General features: G+C 47.1%; 1 protein-coding gene across 2 annotated transcripts in view; it reads right to left on the bottom strand.

Annotated features, from left to right (window-relative positions):
• LOC123623205 (myocardial zonula adherens protein) overlaps positions 1-18,494 on the bottom strand; it is an 86,094-nt gene extending 67,600 nt beyond the window's left edge. Inside the window, exons 1-2 of one of the 2 annotated variants that reach the window (XM_045530077.1) lie at positions 18,313-18,494; positions 5,820-5,906 (exon numbers count right to left, since the gene is read on the bottom strand). In XM_045530077.1, coding sequence (XP_045386033.1) covers positions 5,820-5,906; positions 18,313-18,387 — 162 coding nt within the window. In that variant the 5' untranslated portion in view covers positions 18,388-18,494. The remainder of the gene's footprint in view (positions 1-5,819; positions 5,907-18,312) is intronic. The other variant, XM_045530086.1, reaches the window with a different exon arrangement.
• Positions 18,495-19,339: the final 845 nt, after the last annotated feature.

The following is a 19,339-nucleotide window of genomic DNA, read 5'->3' as shown; positions in this document are numbered from 1 at the left end:
TGGCGTGGGCTCTGTCTCTTGTTCCTGTGTGTGTGTGTGTGTGTGTGTGTGTGTGTGTGTGTGTGTGTATACCTGCATATGCACATAGCAATACTTTGCATATGGATTTGCATAGGAATATGGAGACACACATTCACAAAGTTCTTTGAAAATGACAGGTATTTACTTCAAAATTCAAAATTATCTACTACTAATTTTAATTCTAATATGCAACCATTTTATAAACATCATATTCCACATTTATCAATTTCTCAACATGTCATTTGTGCCTACAAACTAATCAGCATTCCCTCTCTCATATTATTAATGATTTTTAATATACAAATAAAAGCCATGGATAATTCATCTGAGTTGCTAATACAATTCAAGGTGACTATATCCTTCAAAGAAACTTATTATGGGTTGAATTGTGTCCCATAAAAAGATAACCCCCAGTACTGCAGAATTTGACCCTATTTGGAGGTAAGGTCAAGTTAAAATGAAGCCATTACAGTGGGCCCTAATCTAATCTTATTAGTGTCAGTATGAAAGGAGGAAAATTTGGACACAGAGACAGGCACAGGGGAACACCATGTGAAGACTAGAGTTATGCTGCCACAAGCCAAGAATTGCCAAGAGCCACCAGCAGCTGGAAGAAGCAAAGGACTCTCCTGCAGAGCCTTTGGGGGAGCACCTGCTAACACCTTGACCCCAGACATCCGGACTCCAGAACTGTGAGAGAACACACTTCTGTTGTTTAAGCGATCCAGGTTTTCGTGCTTTGTTATGGCAGCTCTAGGGAGCTAATATAAAACTCAATCATCATAATCAACAATCATTCACGAAGCACCTACTATGTGCAAGCAGGGAACTAGACTCTGAGAAGACAATAAAAAGACAGCTTCATTTCTCTACATGTATGGATATGGCTAAGCACATATTACATTCAGATTTCACAGAAAAACATATCTACGCACATGTAGAGTGCTTAGCAGTAGACGGCTAGTAGATAGCTAGGGACAGCAGTGGTAGCATATCCTGTAGTTCCAGGGAGGGGTCATCATGGCAGCCCACCGCAGTCAGGGAAGTTGTCAGAGGTGACAAGTGGGCCTTTGGCTGAGCCTCGAAGGACAGAGTAGACTTGGATAAATTGAGAGACAGCAGGGAAGAGACCCCATCATGGGCTAGGGCCTCAGCAAGGGTTTGAGGACAGAAGAGATGCCCCGTGTTGTTAGATAGTAAGTGGACCTGTCTGATACAGGCAAACCAACCAATAAAAAAAGTGAGCAAGAGATTACTAAGTTGGTTTTAGATGGGCTGAGGCTGGGGCAAATGAGTTCACCCAAGAGGAACCACCCAGCAGGCTCTGAGTCCTGCAGCCCAACCAGGATGTCACACTGGAACAAAATCACAATACCAATATTTCGATATTTATTTTGTTATAATAAAATATAGTTATTTTACTTAAAAGGAGAGATATCATCATTTTCTTTTACCCTTTGTCTTTATTTGCCATTTCAAAATCTGAGAGAGGGGTCAAGGCTCAGGACTGAATCTCAGGTGGGCTGTTTGAGGAAGAAGGTTCTAGTAAAAATAAATTATCTTAGAGAGGGAGGGATCAGCCTCTAAGAGACAAGGGACTCAGCTCTGGAGGAAATAAGGGGAGAGGGGCAGAGGGAATCTGCTCTGGGAAGGGGGTGTTCAGACTCCCAGGGAAGGGAGGGGGATTGGGTGCCAACACCTGCTCTCCCCTCCCTCTCTGCTCTCCCCTCACCCACCCCTACTCTCCACGTATTCCCCTTAATGTCCCCGCCCCATGTCCAAGATGACTGCAACGGGTTCCCTGGAAGTGAATGGGACCCAAACTGGCTCTGGGAGAAATACAGATGACAAACCTTTAAAAGGACACTTGTTCTCACTGGTGATACAGAAAGGGAATATATCAATAAGACACCTTGGGAAACTCTGCAACAGAAAAGAGGCCAGGTCCAATGGCTCATGCCTGTAATCCTAGCACTCTGGGAGGCCGAGGCAAGGGGATCGCTTCAGGTTAGGAGTTTGAGAACAATCTGAGCAAGAATGAGGACCTCAACTCTACAAAAAATAGAAAACTTATCTGGGCATGGTGGCTTGTGCCTGTAGCTGGGTAGGTTGAGGCAGCAGGACCACTTGGGCCCAGGAGTTTGAGGTTACAGCGAGCTATGATGAGAGCGTCACTGCACTCTAGCCCAGGTGACAGAAAGAGACCCTCTCTTAAAAAAAAAACACTTTTGGCACCTCCCAATTCTGTGGGTCCCAGGGAGGGGCAGCCATGTTGAAACCATATCAGGTGAAGTGGCCCCTCCAGAGTGTCCTTGCTGGTGCGTGGCCTCTGGCTCCCAATGACTCACGCCAGGAACCTGGCCAGGACATGGTGACAAAATCACCCAGAACAGCCTCCTCGTTGCCACCAGGACCTACAAGGGCTGCCACCACCCAAGGACTTCAGTCCCAGGGAAACAGCCGTCCCACCCTCCTCCTCTCTACCCTAGTTCTTCTGCAGTGAGTCACCAACGCGTCACAGGCAGGCACTTCGACTGTGCACCTGTGTAAGAAGCACCTGGTGCACGAAACCCCAGGGGTTTCTGTCCTGTGCTCCTCAGAGCCTTGGAGTTCTCGGGCACCCACCCAAGGGTGCTTGGGGGTCGAAGGGCAAAGGGAGGCTGGGAGGACTTGGGCCCCCACCAGTGCCACTTTTGCCTGGTTTACATGTGAGGATTCAGTATAACATTTTGATGCAAAAAAAAAAAAAAAAGAGGGCTCCTTTTGCTTTAACAAGTTTGAAAAGCACTGTTCAAGGCCAATAAGCAAACTGGCACACAACTTGGTTATCAGCTCCACTTGACATAGCTAAACACATGTGTCTCTTTCCTTGGGAACACTTGATTCTTCTTCAGCGGTGACAGGCCCTCCAGGGCACCTACCACCCCAGTTCTGGCACTCAGAAACCCTTCACAAACATCTGCCCAGGCACGCAGCTCGGGTCTGACTCCAAGAGACTGAGTTTCCCAAGTCCCCTCCTGTGCATACGGATGGGCACAGCCAGTACCCTTGTCCTGCCCCTCACTCCAGCTTGGGCCCCTTCTTCAAAAAGTGCTCTAAGCAGCCGTGCACCCTGGATACAGCCCAGGCCCAGTTCTCTGAGCAAGCCATCAGCTCTAAAAGGGAGGGGAGAAGGGAGCAGTGAGGGCAGAAGGGGACACCCCCCCAGCAACAGAGGGCCCCTCAATCCTACTCATCAACAAGGGTCCAGTGGCTGAAGCCAGACCATTCCCACTTTCTGCTTGGGGATGAGCTTCACCCCCAAACTTTTTCTTTGGAGAATGTTCAAATCTACAGAGAAGCCGAAAGAACAGTTCAACTATATAACCGCAGTACCATTAGGGCAAGAAAGTTAACATTTAATAATATTTGATGTAGGGTTCATATTTGAAAGTATATAATAATCCCAATATGTCTTTTAGAGATTTTTTGGACCAAGATCTAATCAAGGTTGACTCACTGCATTTAATGTTAAGTTTCTTTTAGTCTCTCTCACCTACAACAAATTCTCATCTTTTTTTTTTAATAACATTAAATTTATGAAGGGGTTAAAGCCAATTGTTCTGCAGAATGTCCCACATTTTAGTTTTTTCTGCTTCCTTATTTTTTTTTTTTGGTTGGGAGAAATATTTCTTTTTTTTTAATTATTATTATTATTTCAGCATATTGTGGGGGTACAAAAGTTTAGGTTACGTATATTGCCCTTGCCCCCCCACACCCTCAAGTCAGAGCTTCAAACATGTCCATCCCCTAGACAGTGCTGCTTCCTTATTATTAGAGTCCATTGACCAAGTATGGCATGAACGTTACACAGGTCATACTGTGCACCTCTCAATCACATCACCTCAGGTCCCGGAACGTCAGCTGCCCCACGACTGGTGATGCTAGGCTGGATCACGTGGTGGAAACGTGGCCTGCCAGCCCACTCCACTGTGAAGGAACATGTCTCTCAAGAATCAGGGAGTAATCTGTTGAGGTAATTAATACCCTAAGACCACATGAGCAACCCATTCCACAATAACCTTTCGCCAACTAGTTTTTGCCTCTACTGATGAATCTACCTGGGGGTTGCAAAATAGAGACCTTCTAAATGGATTAGCTTGCGTTCTGTGAAGAAGAGCCTTCTGTTTTCCATCCCCTCCCCTTTTCCAGTTATCACTATAAGCATATGGATTTTTTTTAAATGATTCTATGTGTCATAACCCACCACTGTCATTATTCTTTTCCATGCTCAGATTGCTCCAATTTTGGCTAGTGAGAGCCCTTTCAAACTGGCTCCTGGGTCCCTTGCTGTGACCCCATTCATCTCTGAGCACCAGCTTGCTTCCTAGCCCCAGGTGTCCCGGGCCCACCTCGTGCTTTCCACGCTCAGCCTTTTCTCTGGATCCTTTTAGCAGGACTCATCCTCTCTTTTTAGGTAGATCAGCAACTTTACATTCTCTCACCTTTCTCTCATCATAACTTCGTTTTCCTTCCTCCCTTCTTCCTGTCCCTGTCATTCATCATCTGCATTAGCACAGGCAGCTCTTTGTCCTTGGTAGGCAGCGGAGAGAGGAAGGATGTAGGAGACGGAAGGGGACACAGAGACCCACTGGAAACCCAGGGGCATTATCAATAGCCTAGCAGTCAACGAGAACCTTCCTTTTGTATAGTTGACCACATTATTGGTTAACTCTAAAGCAAGGCTTATATTTCAGGAGGTCACTATCTCGTGATTTCATTTACGAAATTTATATTATGTCATATCATTTTATTTTGTTTTATTTTATATCCACATAAAATATATGCACAAGAAAAAATACGCCTACGCCTACTCCCTGGCACTCCTGTCCTCTTCTCTCCATCAGCACTTACTACCTCCTTACTGCTATAAAATGTACTTAATTACTTTATTTTCATTCTTATCTCACCAGAATGTAAGTGCCATGGATGACAGATTTTTTGTTTGTTTGTTTACTGCTTTGTTCACTAGTTTACTCCTTCTGCCTAGAACAGTGCCTGGAATATAGTAGGTGCCTCATAATTGCTTGTGAATGAGTAAAATGGCTTGGCCAGGACCAGAGGCCTAGAGGTAAACAGGACTTCCTCTTTACCCTTTAACCCCCCGCTCCAATGTGACCTCCCAAGCAGTTATTCCCATCTCTGTGTTCCCAGAGCCCTCATTACACCGCTGGATCCCAACACTTGAAATATCACATCATCACTGTGTATTTGTACAATAAATAAATAAACCTGTCTCACCTGGAAAAGTGCAAGTTCCTCTAAGGCAAGGACATACTTATCGACATGGTCCCAGCACTAGCACATGAGCTGGCACAAACATGTTTGCTGAACGCCTCCTCCCCCAGCCGAGAAAGCGCCCTTTCCCCCACGACAGCCCCGGCCGCGCCTCCCTCTGCCCCGTAGCGGCGCACAATGGGCCCTTTGACTCAACTGGACTGGGCTGTTTCAGGAAAACCCACATGCCCTGCCACAGCACCTGTCACTAAGGCCAGCGTCCCTGCAGCTTCGAGGCGACACAGAGCCACAGTGTTCACCGAGAAACAAGAGCAGGGCAGGCCGCCGGCAGAGCCAGCTGGGGAGAGCGGTGTGCGTGCTGGGAGGACGGGAGACCAGGCGGGAGGGTGAAGAGGGCCTCCTCCTCATCGGGGCTGCTGACAGGAGCCCCCGTGAACAGCCCGGCTAGGGCACGGCAGGCAGAGCCGGCTAAGAGCACAAAGACCGGAGCCTGCGGGAGCCTTGCCTCGGGCATGCCTTACCTGCTCTTTTCTCTCAGCCTTCTTTTCGCTTTGCTCGGGAACTGGATTCTCAGGAGGAACGGTCAGCCGCAGTCTGCAGACATTGGCCTGGAAGAGGTGGAGAGGAGAGGTCAGGCAGGAGCCAGCGTTTGGGGCACGAAGAGCCAGGTGACCCTGGGCTTTTCACAGCCTGTTCCCCAACTTCCGATGGGGTCACTGTACTGAGAACACAGGAGACTGTGACGACAAGGCCAGCCTGTGCCTCTGCTGGGCCCAGCACAGGCACCCACACCAGCTGCTCAAAACAAGGGAACTCCCAAATAACTTCACAGATTTCAAACTTTGTATAACAATAGCTCAGGTTCCATAACAATATGCACAAAACAATCTCATCTCACAAGTATAGTCCAGAACAGTTAGAGGGATTAGAAGCCTAAATACACACAGTGGTTCTCTCTAAAGCAGTAAGATTTCAGGTGATTGGGGGAGGAGAGTGCTTTCTACCTGGCTATATATTTAATTTTTCTACAACAGACATGTACATGATTAACACAAGATTTTTTTTTTAAAAAGAACACCCATGTTTATAGCAGCATTATTCATAATAGCCCAAAGGTGAAAGCAACCCAGATGTCCATTGACAGATGAAAATGTGACTTACACAGTCAATGCAATGGGATTCAGCCTTAAAAAGGAGGGAAATGCTAATACATGCTACAACATGGATGAAGCTTGTGGATATTATGCTAACTGAAATAAATCAGTCATAAAAAGACAAATACTGTACGATTCCACTCATATGAGGTACCTGGAGAAGTTTAAATCACAGAGACAGAAAGTAGAACGGTGGTTGCCAGGGGTAAGGAGATGGGGGATTGGGAAGTTAGTGTTTAATGGGCATGCAATTTCAGCTTCAGAAGATGAAGAAAGTTCTAGAGATGGATGGTAGTGCTGACTGCACAATAATGTGAATGCACTTAATGCCACTGAGCCATAGGCTTAAAAACGGTTAGAATGATCAATTTCGTGTTATAAGTACTTTGCTGCAATTTAAAAACAAAAAACAAAACCAAAGCTGCTCGTGTTTGCTGAATACAGACTAAAGGTAAGACAGCTAGCTGGCCAAGCATATAAGCATATAGGAACACAGTAATTATGATTAATAAAACGTCTGACTCCTTGATTAACCACACCACCATGAATATTGGTCACCAATCACGGAGACTCTCATGTCAGTTTATTAAAGGCTGCCACAAAGTTCACTGAAATGTTGGAAAAAAGGCTCCTAAATGATTATTAAAAGTCTAAATTGTACCATTTCTCTTAAAATAAAAAAAAAATTACACCAACCAGTGAAAGAAGCTCCAACTTGCATGATTTATGAATATCCTATCGACAAAGGGTGAGTATAAACAAAGTCATTTTCCTACTCAATAAAGCAAAAAAAGAAAGACTACTATAATCTGCAGTATGAGGGGGCAATAACAATAGCTAACCATGCATTTAGTACTTGCTGTATGCCAGGCACGTTCTAAGTGTTTACATGTATTTATTCACCTAATTCTCGCCACCACCCTATGGTAACAGGTACTCTTACCAGCCCCATTTTGCAGATGATGAAGCTAAGTCTCTGAAGGGTCACATGGCTAGGAAATGGCAGAGCTGAGATTTGAACCCAGGCAGTCTCCAGGGCCTGTGCTCCCTGAAATGCCACATGCTTGCCCCCCATTATGGGTTGAATTGTGTCCCCCTAAAATTCATACACTGAAGTGCTAACCTTCAGTATCTCAGAATGTGACCTTATTTGGAGATAAGATCTTTCCAGAGGTAATTCAGTAAAAATGAGATCATAAGAGTGGTCCTAATCCAAAATGACTGGTGTCCTTACAAAAGTGGGAAATTTGGAGACACACACACATACAGGGAGAACGCCATGCAAACATCAAGACAGCTATCTACAAGCCAAGGAGAAAGGCCTGGAACAGCTCATTCCCTCACAGCCCTCAGAAGTAACCAACCTTGCCAACACCTTAATTCTGAACTTCTAGCCTCCAAAACTGTAAGACAATACATGTCTGTTGTTTAAGCCACCAGCTTTCTGGTAGTTTTTATGGCAGCCCTAGCAAACTAATCCTCCCTAGCCCTGCCCCAACCTGGTTTGCAGGGTCACAGATCTGCACTGGTGTACAGGGTGGCCTCTGAGCAAAACTACCCTGCCGCCTAGAAGCCCAGGGCTGGACAGGATTGTAAAAGACCTTTTAAGTCCAACCTACCCACCCATGAAGGAACCCCACACCCAACAATGTACCTGGGAACCAGGTGGGAACTAGGTGGGAACCAGCCTATTCATTTTCAATGAACAGGTTAGAGAAGCAAAGTTTGGGACCCAGGTTAACAGTTCCACATACACCAGCGCCTCCCTCCAAAGCATCCCATTAGGCTACCAGGCACCTCTAACTTCCTGACACTGAGTTTACATGTTCTTCTCCAGAATTCCTACTTAACAGGCCCACGGTTGTCCTCGGATTGCAGCAGAATTCTCCTTTCTCTAAACAGTCCTCCTGTCCCTTGAACCTCCTTTATCCTGGACTAATCACGTTCTTTAAGTCACATGACTTGGTTTCAAGACCCGCCCCCCCTCCATCCTCTTTCTCCTCTGGATAAGCTTCATCCCCCGTGACCTCAGGGTCAGATGCGGCCTATCCCCCAAAGCTATCAACACCTCTTGTGAAGCCAACTTTACAACCAACCTTCAAAGCTCACCACCAGTCACATTGGCCAGAAAGAAACCAAGCCATACCACCAGGTAGCTCTATCCTGCAGGCAACAACACTGATGGGAATTCATGGCATTTGCACAAACAACCATGTGTAAGTCACACCAGGTACGCAATCCAAATCTGCGATGCTCAACAATCTTCTCTATTAGGCTGGGTCTAATCTATGGCATAATTCCACTGGGAAAAGGAATCGCTTTTTTCCCCAGCACCATATCCCCTATACATACATGTGTATGTGTGCACACATGCACATACATACATGCATATGCACATGCATGCACACACACAGGCTCCAGCTGTGTGACCATGGGCAAGTTACTTAATCTCTCTGAATGTCAGGAGTAAAATGGGATACAAGGAGGGTGTCTGGCATATATAGTAAGCCTCTATGAATGTTGGATATTTTTATTATTATCATCATCCTGTCATCCTATATGCTCCAAAATGAAACAGACCTACGTGAATTCACAGCTCTGTTTCCAAAAAAATGACAATTTGGTCAATGGATCTGGGACATTAGCACTGTAAGGGATGCCTATTGGTTGGCTGATTACTTTAGAGGGGTAAAATTTTCAGAAAGGGTATCCCATGGGTTCCAACACCCAAAATGAGATGGCCCCTCCTCCTGCTTGAGCCCATTCTAAATCTTCCCACCCAGAACTTTGATATTCCTCGACACACTAGCTGGGGAGCTGGGCACACCTTATACATAAAGCTCTCACGCTGAGCCACTTATACCCTGGGGTATATAAAGCCACAGGGTAAACAGAACACATAAAATAAAATGAACTTGTAAAATAAAATATTTGACTTCAAAGATATTTGGCAGTTGCAGCAGGTGCTTGAGGCTGCACCCCAGGGCCCTGTTCGAACTTCACTCTTGCCAATAGAGGTGCTCTGATGGAAACCTTAAGGAGCACAGCCAGTTTTTCTTTAGCAAACGCTGACCCAGTGGTGGACTGGCTGTTCAGGAGCAATTTAAACCCAGCTTGGAACAGGATCACACATCTTCCTTACAAGATGGCCAAATGTACTTCCATGGGGAAAAAAAGAAAGCTGCAGAAGACAATGTTAAGAATAATCCCATTTTTATATTTTAAATACACTTAAGTAGATTTAGAGGGAAAAATAACCTTAAGGAAACACAACCCACTGTTGATGGTGTTTATCTCCAGAAAATATTTTTGTGTTGTCTGCAACTATTTCAAATATGTGTGAGTTTTATAATTAGGAGAATAATAGTAGTAAAAGCAATAATAAAGATTGAAAGAGAATATGTCAGAAAGAGACAGAGAGAGAAAGGGACGAATCCTTTTCAAATCCACAGGACCATTTCAGGAACAGCAAAGAGAATATTCTGAAGGTCTAGAAGGTACTCTGAATTCCCAATAGAAGCACTAAGGAAAGTAACCCCTGCACCCACCCATGAAGTTGAGCTGGTACATTCGACCTCCATCCATTCATTCAGCTTGAGCAACCTCCCTATGGGAAAACCTCCCACTGAGTAAGACCAAGGCAGTGCTGCTTATCACTAAGATTTTTATGATGCTGGTCTCCACGATTTCCTGAAACTCAGATACACAATACTGAGAGCTCTCCCAGACTGGGAAGTACCTGAGAGGCAGGTAAGGTACTTTATACCTGGGGGTTTCCACAGCAGCTGGCTCAGGCCTTGTGTTCTGAACAAGGCAAAGGAAGAACGGCACCTTACTCTGAACACCACTGCTATTGGACCACCCATCCCCGAAGCCAGGGTCCCTTCCAATAGATCGAAGCAGGAAGCCGGACTCAGTGTATTTCATTACTCAGTTACTGAGCATCCACGACTTGTAAAATACATTTTTAAGGGCTACGAAGGTACCATGATGACGAAGAAACAGCTGTGCCCCCAGGAGCTCATTATCTAGAAATACACCCAAACAAGTCAATCAAGAACACTTGCCATACTGAGAGGCAGGGTAGCTTGCTGGTTAAAGCATGGTGGAACTGCACTTCCTAGGTTCCAATCCTTGTTCTGACACCTACTAGCTATAAAGCCTTTGGAAATCTACTTAAGCTTCAGTGCTTCAGTTATCTTAGTTGTAAAACAGGGCCAATGATACTATATCCTCTTAGGACTGTGGTGAAGATTAAAACAGCTAATATGTGCAAAGGGCTTAGAACAGTTTCTGTCATATATTAAGCACTGTGTAAGTGTTCTTTATTATCATGAGTATATATATATGTACTACTGGAGAACACTAATCTTAATTGGAAGTGCGAGTCAATGGGAAGACTCCTAGAGATGACCTTTGAGCTGGGTATAGAAGGACACAAAGGACTTCCTAGGTCGGTGAGGTTTGGAGAATCCATCACCATAACAACAGATAGCTATCAGGCAAGGTGTTCCACGCTGTCCAGATGTTAGCACGTAAAATGAGTCACTAAGGCAAGGATCTCAATCATTTGAGGTTTATTAAGCCAGTTTTAGAGCACATCCAGGGAAAACACAAGCCATAGTCATGTCTGTGGCTGTTTTCTTAAAGAGGTTTTTAGGAGGTTTAGTATTTATATATTTCCTTAAAGGGGGGGGAGGGGAAACATGTAGGGAAGAGGGGTGGGAAGAGGGGCAGGTAGACGGTAAGGTGAAATGGTTACAGTCTTGTGAGACTTTAGTTAGTGCCCAGGAAATCTACATTTTACATAAGATAAGGTGAATGTTTGAAGAGAAAAGGGGAGTATAGGAAGAATCAATTCTGCAGATGTCCTCGGGTAGGTGAAGGAATGATTGCTCTTCTCTTGTCTATATTCTGCACCTGAGAAGATAAGCTTGTAATCAACATTATCAGTGTGGACAGACTTTAGTTTTAGGAGCTAGACTTAGACCACAGACCAAAAGTTACAATTGGCATGTCCTTGTGCATGGGAGGCCAGCAAAGAATTTCCTTTTGAATGGTCCGAGGGGGCAGTCTTTTGTAGATGCCTGAGGCCTTTTACCTTTCCATGGAGATCTGGCTAATGCATAATGTTAGTAACAGCTACTCTTTTGGAAGAGGGTGTTGCATGACTCAGCCTCTAGGCTTGACCTTCCCTTTTTCATAAGGTGTTTGGTGGGTCCTGAGATTTTTCACTTTTTTTTTTTTACAGGCCAGTAGCCAAAGCCAGAGCAGAAGAAGAAAATGGACAAGTAGGTGCGGACCCAACTCTAACAATCTACAAACGCCTGATGGAGAAGCACAGACTCTGGTCAGAAGACAAGAGGAGCCATGCAAACCTCCAGAGGAAGAGACAAACATTCAAATCTCAGTTCAATAATTCAGCTGATAGTTATTAAGCACCTTTTATGTTCCATGCACCACAAAGTGGATGGAACGGAAGACACAGGGGAGAGAACAAGCAAGCTTTGTACCGCAATGGCTTTTATAGCCCTTACAGTGCTCAGTGTGATATCAACATATAATGGGCATTTGCTCAATAATGTCGGGTGGGTTTTTGGTTGAACTAAAACAAATTAAGGAGAATATACCTGCAACTCCCTAGATAGCCTTCCACTTTCTGCAAACCAACCCCTTGGGAGGGACAGCAAGGGAGAAGCAGGCAGCATTCAGGCTTCCTCTACAAGAAAAAGCACAACTAAGCCCTTATTTGCAACTCAGGGCACCTGGGGAGCAAAGTGTGTTCTCTGGGGCCTTGTTTTTGACCCCCTCTGTGGACGCAGAGGACCTAGGTCTCTCACCTGCAGGTGCTCTTGGGGATCCAGTATCGTCAGGCTCTCAGCTTCTGGCACCGGGGCTTGCCCAAGGGGAAAGCAACCATCTCAGAAAAAAAGGGGGGAGAAGATGATCCAGGGATATGACAGGGATTTGCTAATCACTTTGCCAATCAGATTTCCCTAAGGAAATCAGCCAAATGCATTTACATTTCTCTGGGGCCTGGTCCACTTTGTGACTGTGGATTCCTGCCCTACTCCTCCTAAGGACAGAAGGTGTGGCCCCTGTGGGTGTGACAGAAGGAACAGACCCCACACTCTCTCTGCTCAGCACAAGTATCAAATCTCCGGATCTGCAGCAGGCGACGTGTGGAACGGAGCATGCTCCATCTAGATTAGGCCTCTTAGCTCTGCTGTAGCCCTGAAATTGCAGCCCAATTATCTACATCAGGGTAGGGCAAACTTACTCTGTAAAGAGCCAGACAGTAAATATTTAGGTTTTGCAGGCCACTGTAAAAAACATTCTCAGCTCAAAGGCATATAAAGCAGGCCAAGGGCAAGATGTGGCCCAGGGACAGCAACTAGCTGCCGCCATCTGCATACTGGGATTTTTTCCAGGTGGTATAAAGCATCCAAGCACCCTCTTTCCTGTGTCTGGACAAAATTCATAAACAGGAGGATTGCAACTTCTCCTTCCTGCTCTCTCTGGCTCAAGTCTGTACCAGGCACACAATGTGCCTGAAATGCCAAGATCCAGAGAGAAAACGCAGGTCCATGAGGGCACACAAAGATACCAGTGTGACTTGGGGTATTACGACTCCCTCAGGCTGCCCTCACCACCACCTTGCCCTCCATCCCACAAGTCCCAAGGGACCTTTCTGGAACCCTGTCCCAGGAGTGCTGCCTTTACAAGAAAGCCGTAAGGAGGAAGCAATGCTTAAAGAAATATTCTTATCCTTGTCTACACATTAGAATCACCTGGAAAGCTCCGTAGACAATATTCATGTTATTCTCTACTTCCAGAGGTTCTCCTTTAACGGTTCTGTGGTGGGGCCTGGACATGCTACTTTAAGCTTCCCAGCGATTCTATGTGCAACCAGGGTTGACAACCACTGACTTAACCAAAGGAATGAAACTCCAACTGTGCAGCAGGATAAGGCAACTGGAATATTTGGAGGACTTCCCAGAACTGTCAAACTCTTCACCTGGGCCAGCAGTCCCATGCATGTGTCACCTGTTTCCTGCCCAGGTGGGTCAGAAGTGATGAGCTGGCTTTATCCCAAGGCTTCTCTTCCTGTTTTCCCATTTGCCATTTCGATGTTAACGTGGCTTCTTTAAGACCTTGGTGAGCCTCCTCCTTCTAAGCACCTATCCCACCAGGCCTGGGGAGGGAGGGTCCCTCAACTCCTCAAGTAGTTAATCATAGGTGCAGCAGGCTATGGTACGGTGCACAGGCCCCTAGGGGAACACAGGAAGGAGGGTTCAGGGAGGGCTTCCTGGAGGAGGCAACCCTCATCAGAGGAGAAGCACAAAGAAAGGCAAAGAGGTGAGGAGCGGCATTGGAAGCTTGGGTGCTGGCAAGTAATTGGAGAGGCTGAGAAGAGTATGCGTAGGGGGTGGGGACTGGGCAGGCACGGGTCAGATCAGAGGGCCTTGGTACAAACCTAAGGAGTCTGAGCTTTTCCCGGTCAGTACCGAGGAGGCTCTTGAAGCAGAGGCGGCAGGTGACTAGATTTTGCATTTCAGAAAGATCACTCTGGCTTTCAAGAATGAATAAGAGTCAGGAGTGTGATCGACATGTAGGGAAAGAGGTAAACACCGCCATATTACTTTTCCGTGCGTTGGAGAAGTACTGGGACTCTTTTAAGGCCATAACACACGTAACTGCTGAAAGTATCTTAGGGGGAAACTTTTCAACACGGTCTTTAGTTAGTCAACCCTGGCTCCACAGCTCCTCGAACTTGATTAGACAACAACTTTTGAGACTTACTCACTGGAAAGGGTTTCCCCGGTACCCAGAAGCTTGGTGGCGACACCAGTCTCCAGTTCTCTTGTTCAGATGTGGAGGCACAGGATAGGTAAACTACAGCAGGGACCCAGTGCCCTGGAGACACGAAATGGGTCAAAATCACATTCCACACCCTTTGTAAAACAACCGTGGGATCTCCACTCATGTCTTGGGGAAATCAAGTTTCCTTAATAGTCCCCATAGCTCAGGTCTGTTCATCCTACATTGGACACGGCCAGGTGGAAGAACAAAAGGATAGAGCTTGGGACATGTTTTTCTGAACCTACAACTGTCTTTTTAATGGCAGAGACTTTTGGCTAAGCCTTGAGGATGCCATGGTTCCAAAACCTCACCCCGTGGCCTGTCAGGGGCTGGCTCAGGAGGGCTCTGGTGAGAGGCCAGTCTGTTTTCTGGGTGCAGTGGGACCCGCCTCCCCTCCCTGAGGGATGCTGCAGCCAGCTTCCTTCCGCCACACGCCAAGGTCCCACAACATCCTGTGTCCCTTCCTCAGAGCCCATAGGATGATACAGAGCTTATGTGTACAGATGCTTCTGTCTACTGGGAAAAGGAAGTGAGATAAACACCTGTCGGACCCATTCACAGGCCAGCTAAAGAGAATTCTTGTCTTTGAGCCATGGGACAGAAATGGAACGCAGGAGCAGGGAGCAATGACTGGCAGGCCCATTCCGGTTTTTAACAGAGGAAACCTTTGCCAAATAGAAGGAAATATCAGCAAGGGCAGGCTAGGAGATAATCCTATCATGTGCCTTGTCGGGTTTTGTTTTGTTTTTTTTATGTGCCACCCAGGGGCCGTGATACCAGCAACACCAGCCCATGGTCTTATCAAGAAAGCCTGGTGCCGGAGAAAATCCTCGACAGGTCCATGTCTCACACCACCCTGGCCCGATAGCTCAGCCAAAAATACCCGGCTGCACAAGACAACATGTGCCTCCCCCAAAGCACACAACCTGGCCACACAAGTGGCCTTTCATTTTGAAGGCTCATCCAGCAGATGAACTGGCATTTATTAAATTCCTTTCGAAAGCATGAAACAATGTCAATATTTTAAAAAACGCTTCCCCATTCCCCAAGGTCACCATTCTGGCTGTGGTATTCTCTAGCCAATTTATCTCCCTGCTGTTGCCATAGATAAAACTATTTTTAGTGAGTGCACAACTGGTTTGAAGGCAGATTTGTTTTTTTTTTTACATTTCACAACTCCTGTTGGTTGATATCCACAAATGCCTCTCAGAGCTTTGTTTATCAGCTGACAGAAATTACTCTCTCCACCGGTTTGTTTTTTGTTTCCTTGAGAGATGATTTCAGATAAGAAGCAAGTACAAATTGCAGGTGGCAGCCATTGAACAAAGGATAACTGGTGACCACCTGATTGGACACACTGCCCTTGGCAGCTGACCCAGAGAACTCCCTGCTCAGTGTCAGCTGTCACCATCGTTTCTGGTTGGCTTGAACATCTAGAGCCACATAGCCTGGTTTCCCCCGCAGTCCCTAATTTGATAAGCTCTTTGGACGAACAGAAATACAGTTTTAATGGCCAACATGTTACTGTTCAAAACCATCACTTGTCCATCACCAGAGAGGAACAACAGAACAGTACAGTCTTTACTGAAAAACTTTTTAACTTCAGGAACACTTTTTATGATTGCTTGTTTGGTCTACGATTTTATTTTCAAGACATCCTATCCTTGTTTTTCTAAAAAATAACTATTTTTTTATCCCAAAGCAGATCTAATATGCCATCATCGTACAGTAGTCATGGGTTGCTTAACAATGGGGATATGTTCTCCTAAATGCATTGTTAGGCGATTTTGCCGTTGTGCAAACATCATAGAGCAAACTTACACAGACCTAGATGGTATAGTCTACTATATACCTAGGCTGTATGGTACAGCGATTGTTCTGACCACTGTCATATATGCAGTCTGCTGTTGACCAAAATGTTGTTAGGGAGCACATGACTATATGCCAAGTATTGCATTTAGATGAACGTTTCCTCCTTTCAATACCAATGATGTCAATCCCCCTACAAATTCTACTCATCCTGCAAGATTAAACTCAAACGTCACCTGCAGTGAAAGGCCTTACTCAGATGCCTCAGGAAGAACCCTTCCTTTCAGCTTCTACCCTCTAGCCCACTACTACCACTATCACTCTGTATGATGGTAGTTTGGGACAATGTCTGCCTCCACAAGTAGAGTGGACTCCAATGCCCAGCCCTGCCTCACACAGAAGATCTATGAATGCTTAATAAATCTGTTAATCAACGGATCACGGCTTCCCACCATGCCTCCCTCTACACACACAGAGATACCTATGACATCTGCAGATCATAAGCAGAGTTGGAAACTGTAAAGATAGAGAGAACCCTAGAACCTTTAGATTATCTTCTTTCCAGAACAAGTGGACATCCCTGCATGGTCTGATTCAGAGCCCTGAGTCCTCCAGTCCAAACTATTTCTGCCATCTTATTCAAAAGGCAAGGCCTTTTCAATAGTGTGTCACTATGTGCCAGACACCAAAGCACTCATACCAAAGCACTCATAACTAAAGAAGTACTCCAAAGTAAACATTTGAGAAAAAAAAAAAATCTTCAGAAATGTTACCTGGTATACTAGTCACATTTGTACCCACCCACAATATCATGTTAGCCACCCCAAACAGTCCCCACCTCTGGAGGGGAACTTAAGAGAATTTCATGCAATTCAAGCAATCTGGTCACATATAGCTCAGGGCTAGCTTTTCAGTGACTTCATTCTTTCTCAATCGCGATTGTGTTCCAATGGAGAAAGATTTCTATAGAAAAATGCAAATACCCAGCTTGGAGTAAGGCCGGGACTGTGGCTGAAAGCCCACTTGGACCTAATGTGGATCTTGCTCTATGAAGCTAAGGACTGGACAGCTGGAGTTCCATCAGCCTTAAGTGTCTGCAGTGTGCGTGCACACACACATACACACACAGCAACCCTTCACTTGGCCTACACTCAAGAGTAACACAAACCTTTCTTCCAGAGCTAAAGAAAGACAGCTTATGAGGTGATCATCACTTGCTTGAGGTATGCAAGAGCAACTAAGTATGCCCAAGGCCAGCCAACAGATGGGAGTATCAAAGGGAGTTTTGATTTGGACTTAACCACCTGCTTGGCTAAACCTTGGGGAAACATGATTACAGAAGTCTCAGTCACAGTGAACACGTGCCAAGTGATAAGCACTGAATATTGTGATAAATGGAAGAATTAAAAAGCCGCAGACCAAGCCCCTAGCAGTGTGCTGGAGAAAACACGGAGCCTGAAAGTCACACCCTGCATGTGCCTAGCATTTCTTTCACAGAGCATCTGGAGCGGTGAGAAAAGATGCAACAAAGATGGCAGGGAAACATTGCTTCCAAAGGGCAACCTTCCCTGGAAATGGTGTCGGGGCTTTCAAGGCCACCACTGCTGCCCCTGTGCTAATATTTAAATCAGACAGAAGAAAGTGGTTTGCCTAAACCAGAATCCTACACAGCTGGGCTCCCAGGTGGCCAGCTGCTGACCTCTAGTTTGCAAAGTGGTGCCCCACCTTGGCTAAACCCCCTACAGAGTCAGCGTTATTCTATCACCAGTGGACACAAGTGACCCCTTCTTTCTGTTATCAATGGAAGAAGTAAAGATTGAGTTTTAAACACCTTCATTACTTCTGGGTCTCAAGGTGAGGACACTACAGAAATGTCTTCCTTGCTTTTTAAACTGGCGCCACCAATAAACTTGGCTCGACAGAGGAGGCAGGAAGGAGAGGAAATCTCTGGGAATTCCATAAAATTCCCTCAGCCCGCTCCTTCCAGCCGGTGGGGCGCCCCTGAAACCTTGAGAGGGAGGGTCGCAGCCCGAGCTAGGGGACCGGAAAGTTGAGCCTACAGGGTAAGGCGCCGTCGGGGCCCGGGGCTGGCTCCCGCGCGTCCCCATCCGCAGACCCCCTACAGACGGGGCAGCCAGGATGGGAGACCGGCACCAGCCCGGCGGGGCTCCCGCCCCCAGCTACTCACCCTCCTGCTGGGCGACCCGGGCGACCTGGCGCTGCCGCCCGAGAGCAGGGTGACCGTGGACGTGGAGCGCAGCATCCCGCGGCGGCGGCCGGCAGCAGGCTGGGCACCCGCGCTCCTCGGGGGCCGAATAAGCGCGCGGGGCCCGCCCTGCGCGGGGGCGACGCGGGGACGGCGCGGGCCACAGCTGCGGCGGCGGCGGGCGCCGGAGGGGGCGGTCGGCGGGCGGGGGCGGGGCCGGGCGGGGCGGGGCGAGGGCGGGGCCGAGCGTGCCGGTCCGACCCGTCAGGCTGCATTTTCTCTCCGGGGCGCAGACCCGGCCAAAGGTGAGCGCCATCCTCTCCCACCGCGCTGCGCCCTCCCAGCCTCAGTCCCGGGGTGGCACGGGGCCCTGGACACCCTCGACGCCCAGGTTCCCTCTGTCGCCCGCGGAGTCGAAGTCCACCTGTCCGTTCAGCCTCGCGGGCCACCCCCACCCCTGGCTGCCCCCCAAAGTCGCTTGCTGCACCCTCGAATCAATGGGACCCTCACCCCATGGCATCCAGTCAGTGTTTACTGAGTGCCTACCATGTGTCTCTTCCTGCAGCCAACACAGGCGACTGGCTCTTGGCCGCGTGGAGTTTGCAGTCTGGTGGGCTGGCTGGCACTGTGTATTAACAGAAAAAGGGATACCGTGCACTAAAGGAGCACACGGCGGCCTCGGGAGCTAGAAAAGTTGGTGAGGAGGTGATGACTAAGCTAAGACCTGGAATGCAGTAGGTAGGAGTAGGCCAGACATAAACAGTTCACAACTTCTCATATTTATTCAGTGATTACTGTAGGCCTGGCCGGCCAGCACTTTGCATGTGTTACCTCATTTAATCCTCACAAGCATCCTTTGAAGTAGGTGCTTCTATCATCCTGTATCCCCAGTTTGTAGATGAGGACATTGACTCACCAAGGCATTGAGTAACACAGCAGGGCCGCACTGGCCACTCTGGGGCAAAGGTAGGATGTGAACCCCCCAGTCTGACCCTAGTGCCTTGCTTGT

This window comes from Lemur catta, chromosome 1 (assembly GCF_020740605.2).
Source record: "Lemur catta isolate mLemCat1 chromosome 1, mLemCat1.pri, whole genome shotgun sequence".
NCBI classification, from domain to species: domain Eukaryota; kingdom Metazoa; phylum Chordata; class Mammalia; order Primates; family Lemuridae; genus Lemur; species Lemur catta.
This window is presented reverse-complemented; position numbering and strand designations above follow the sequence as displayed.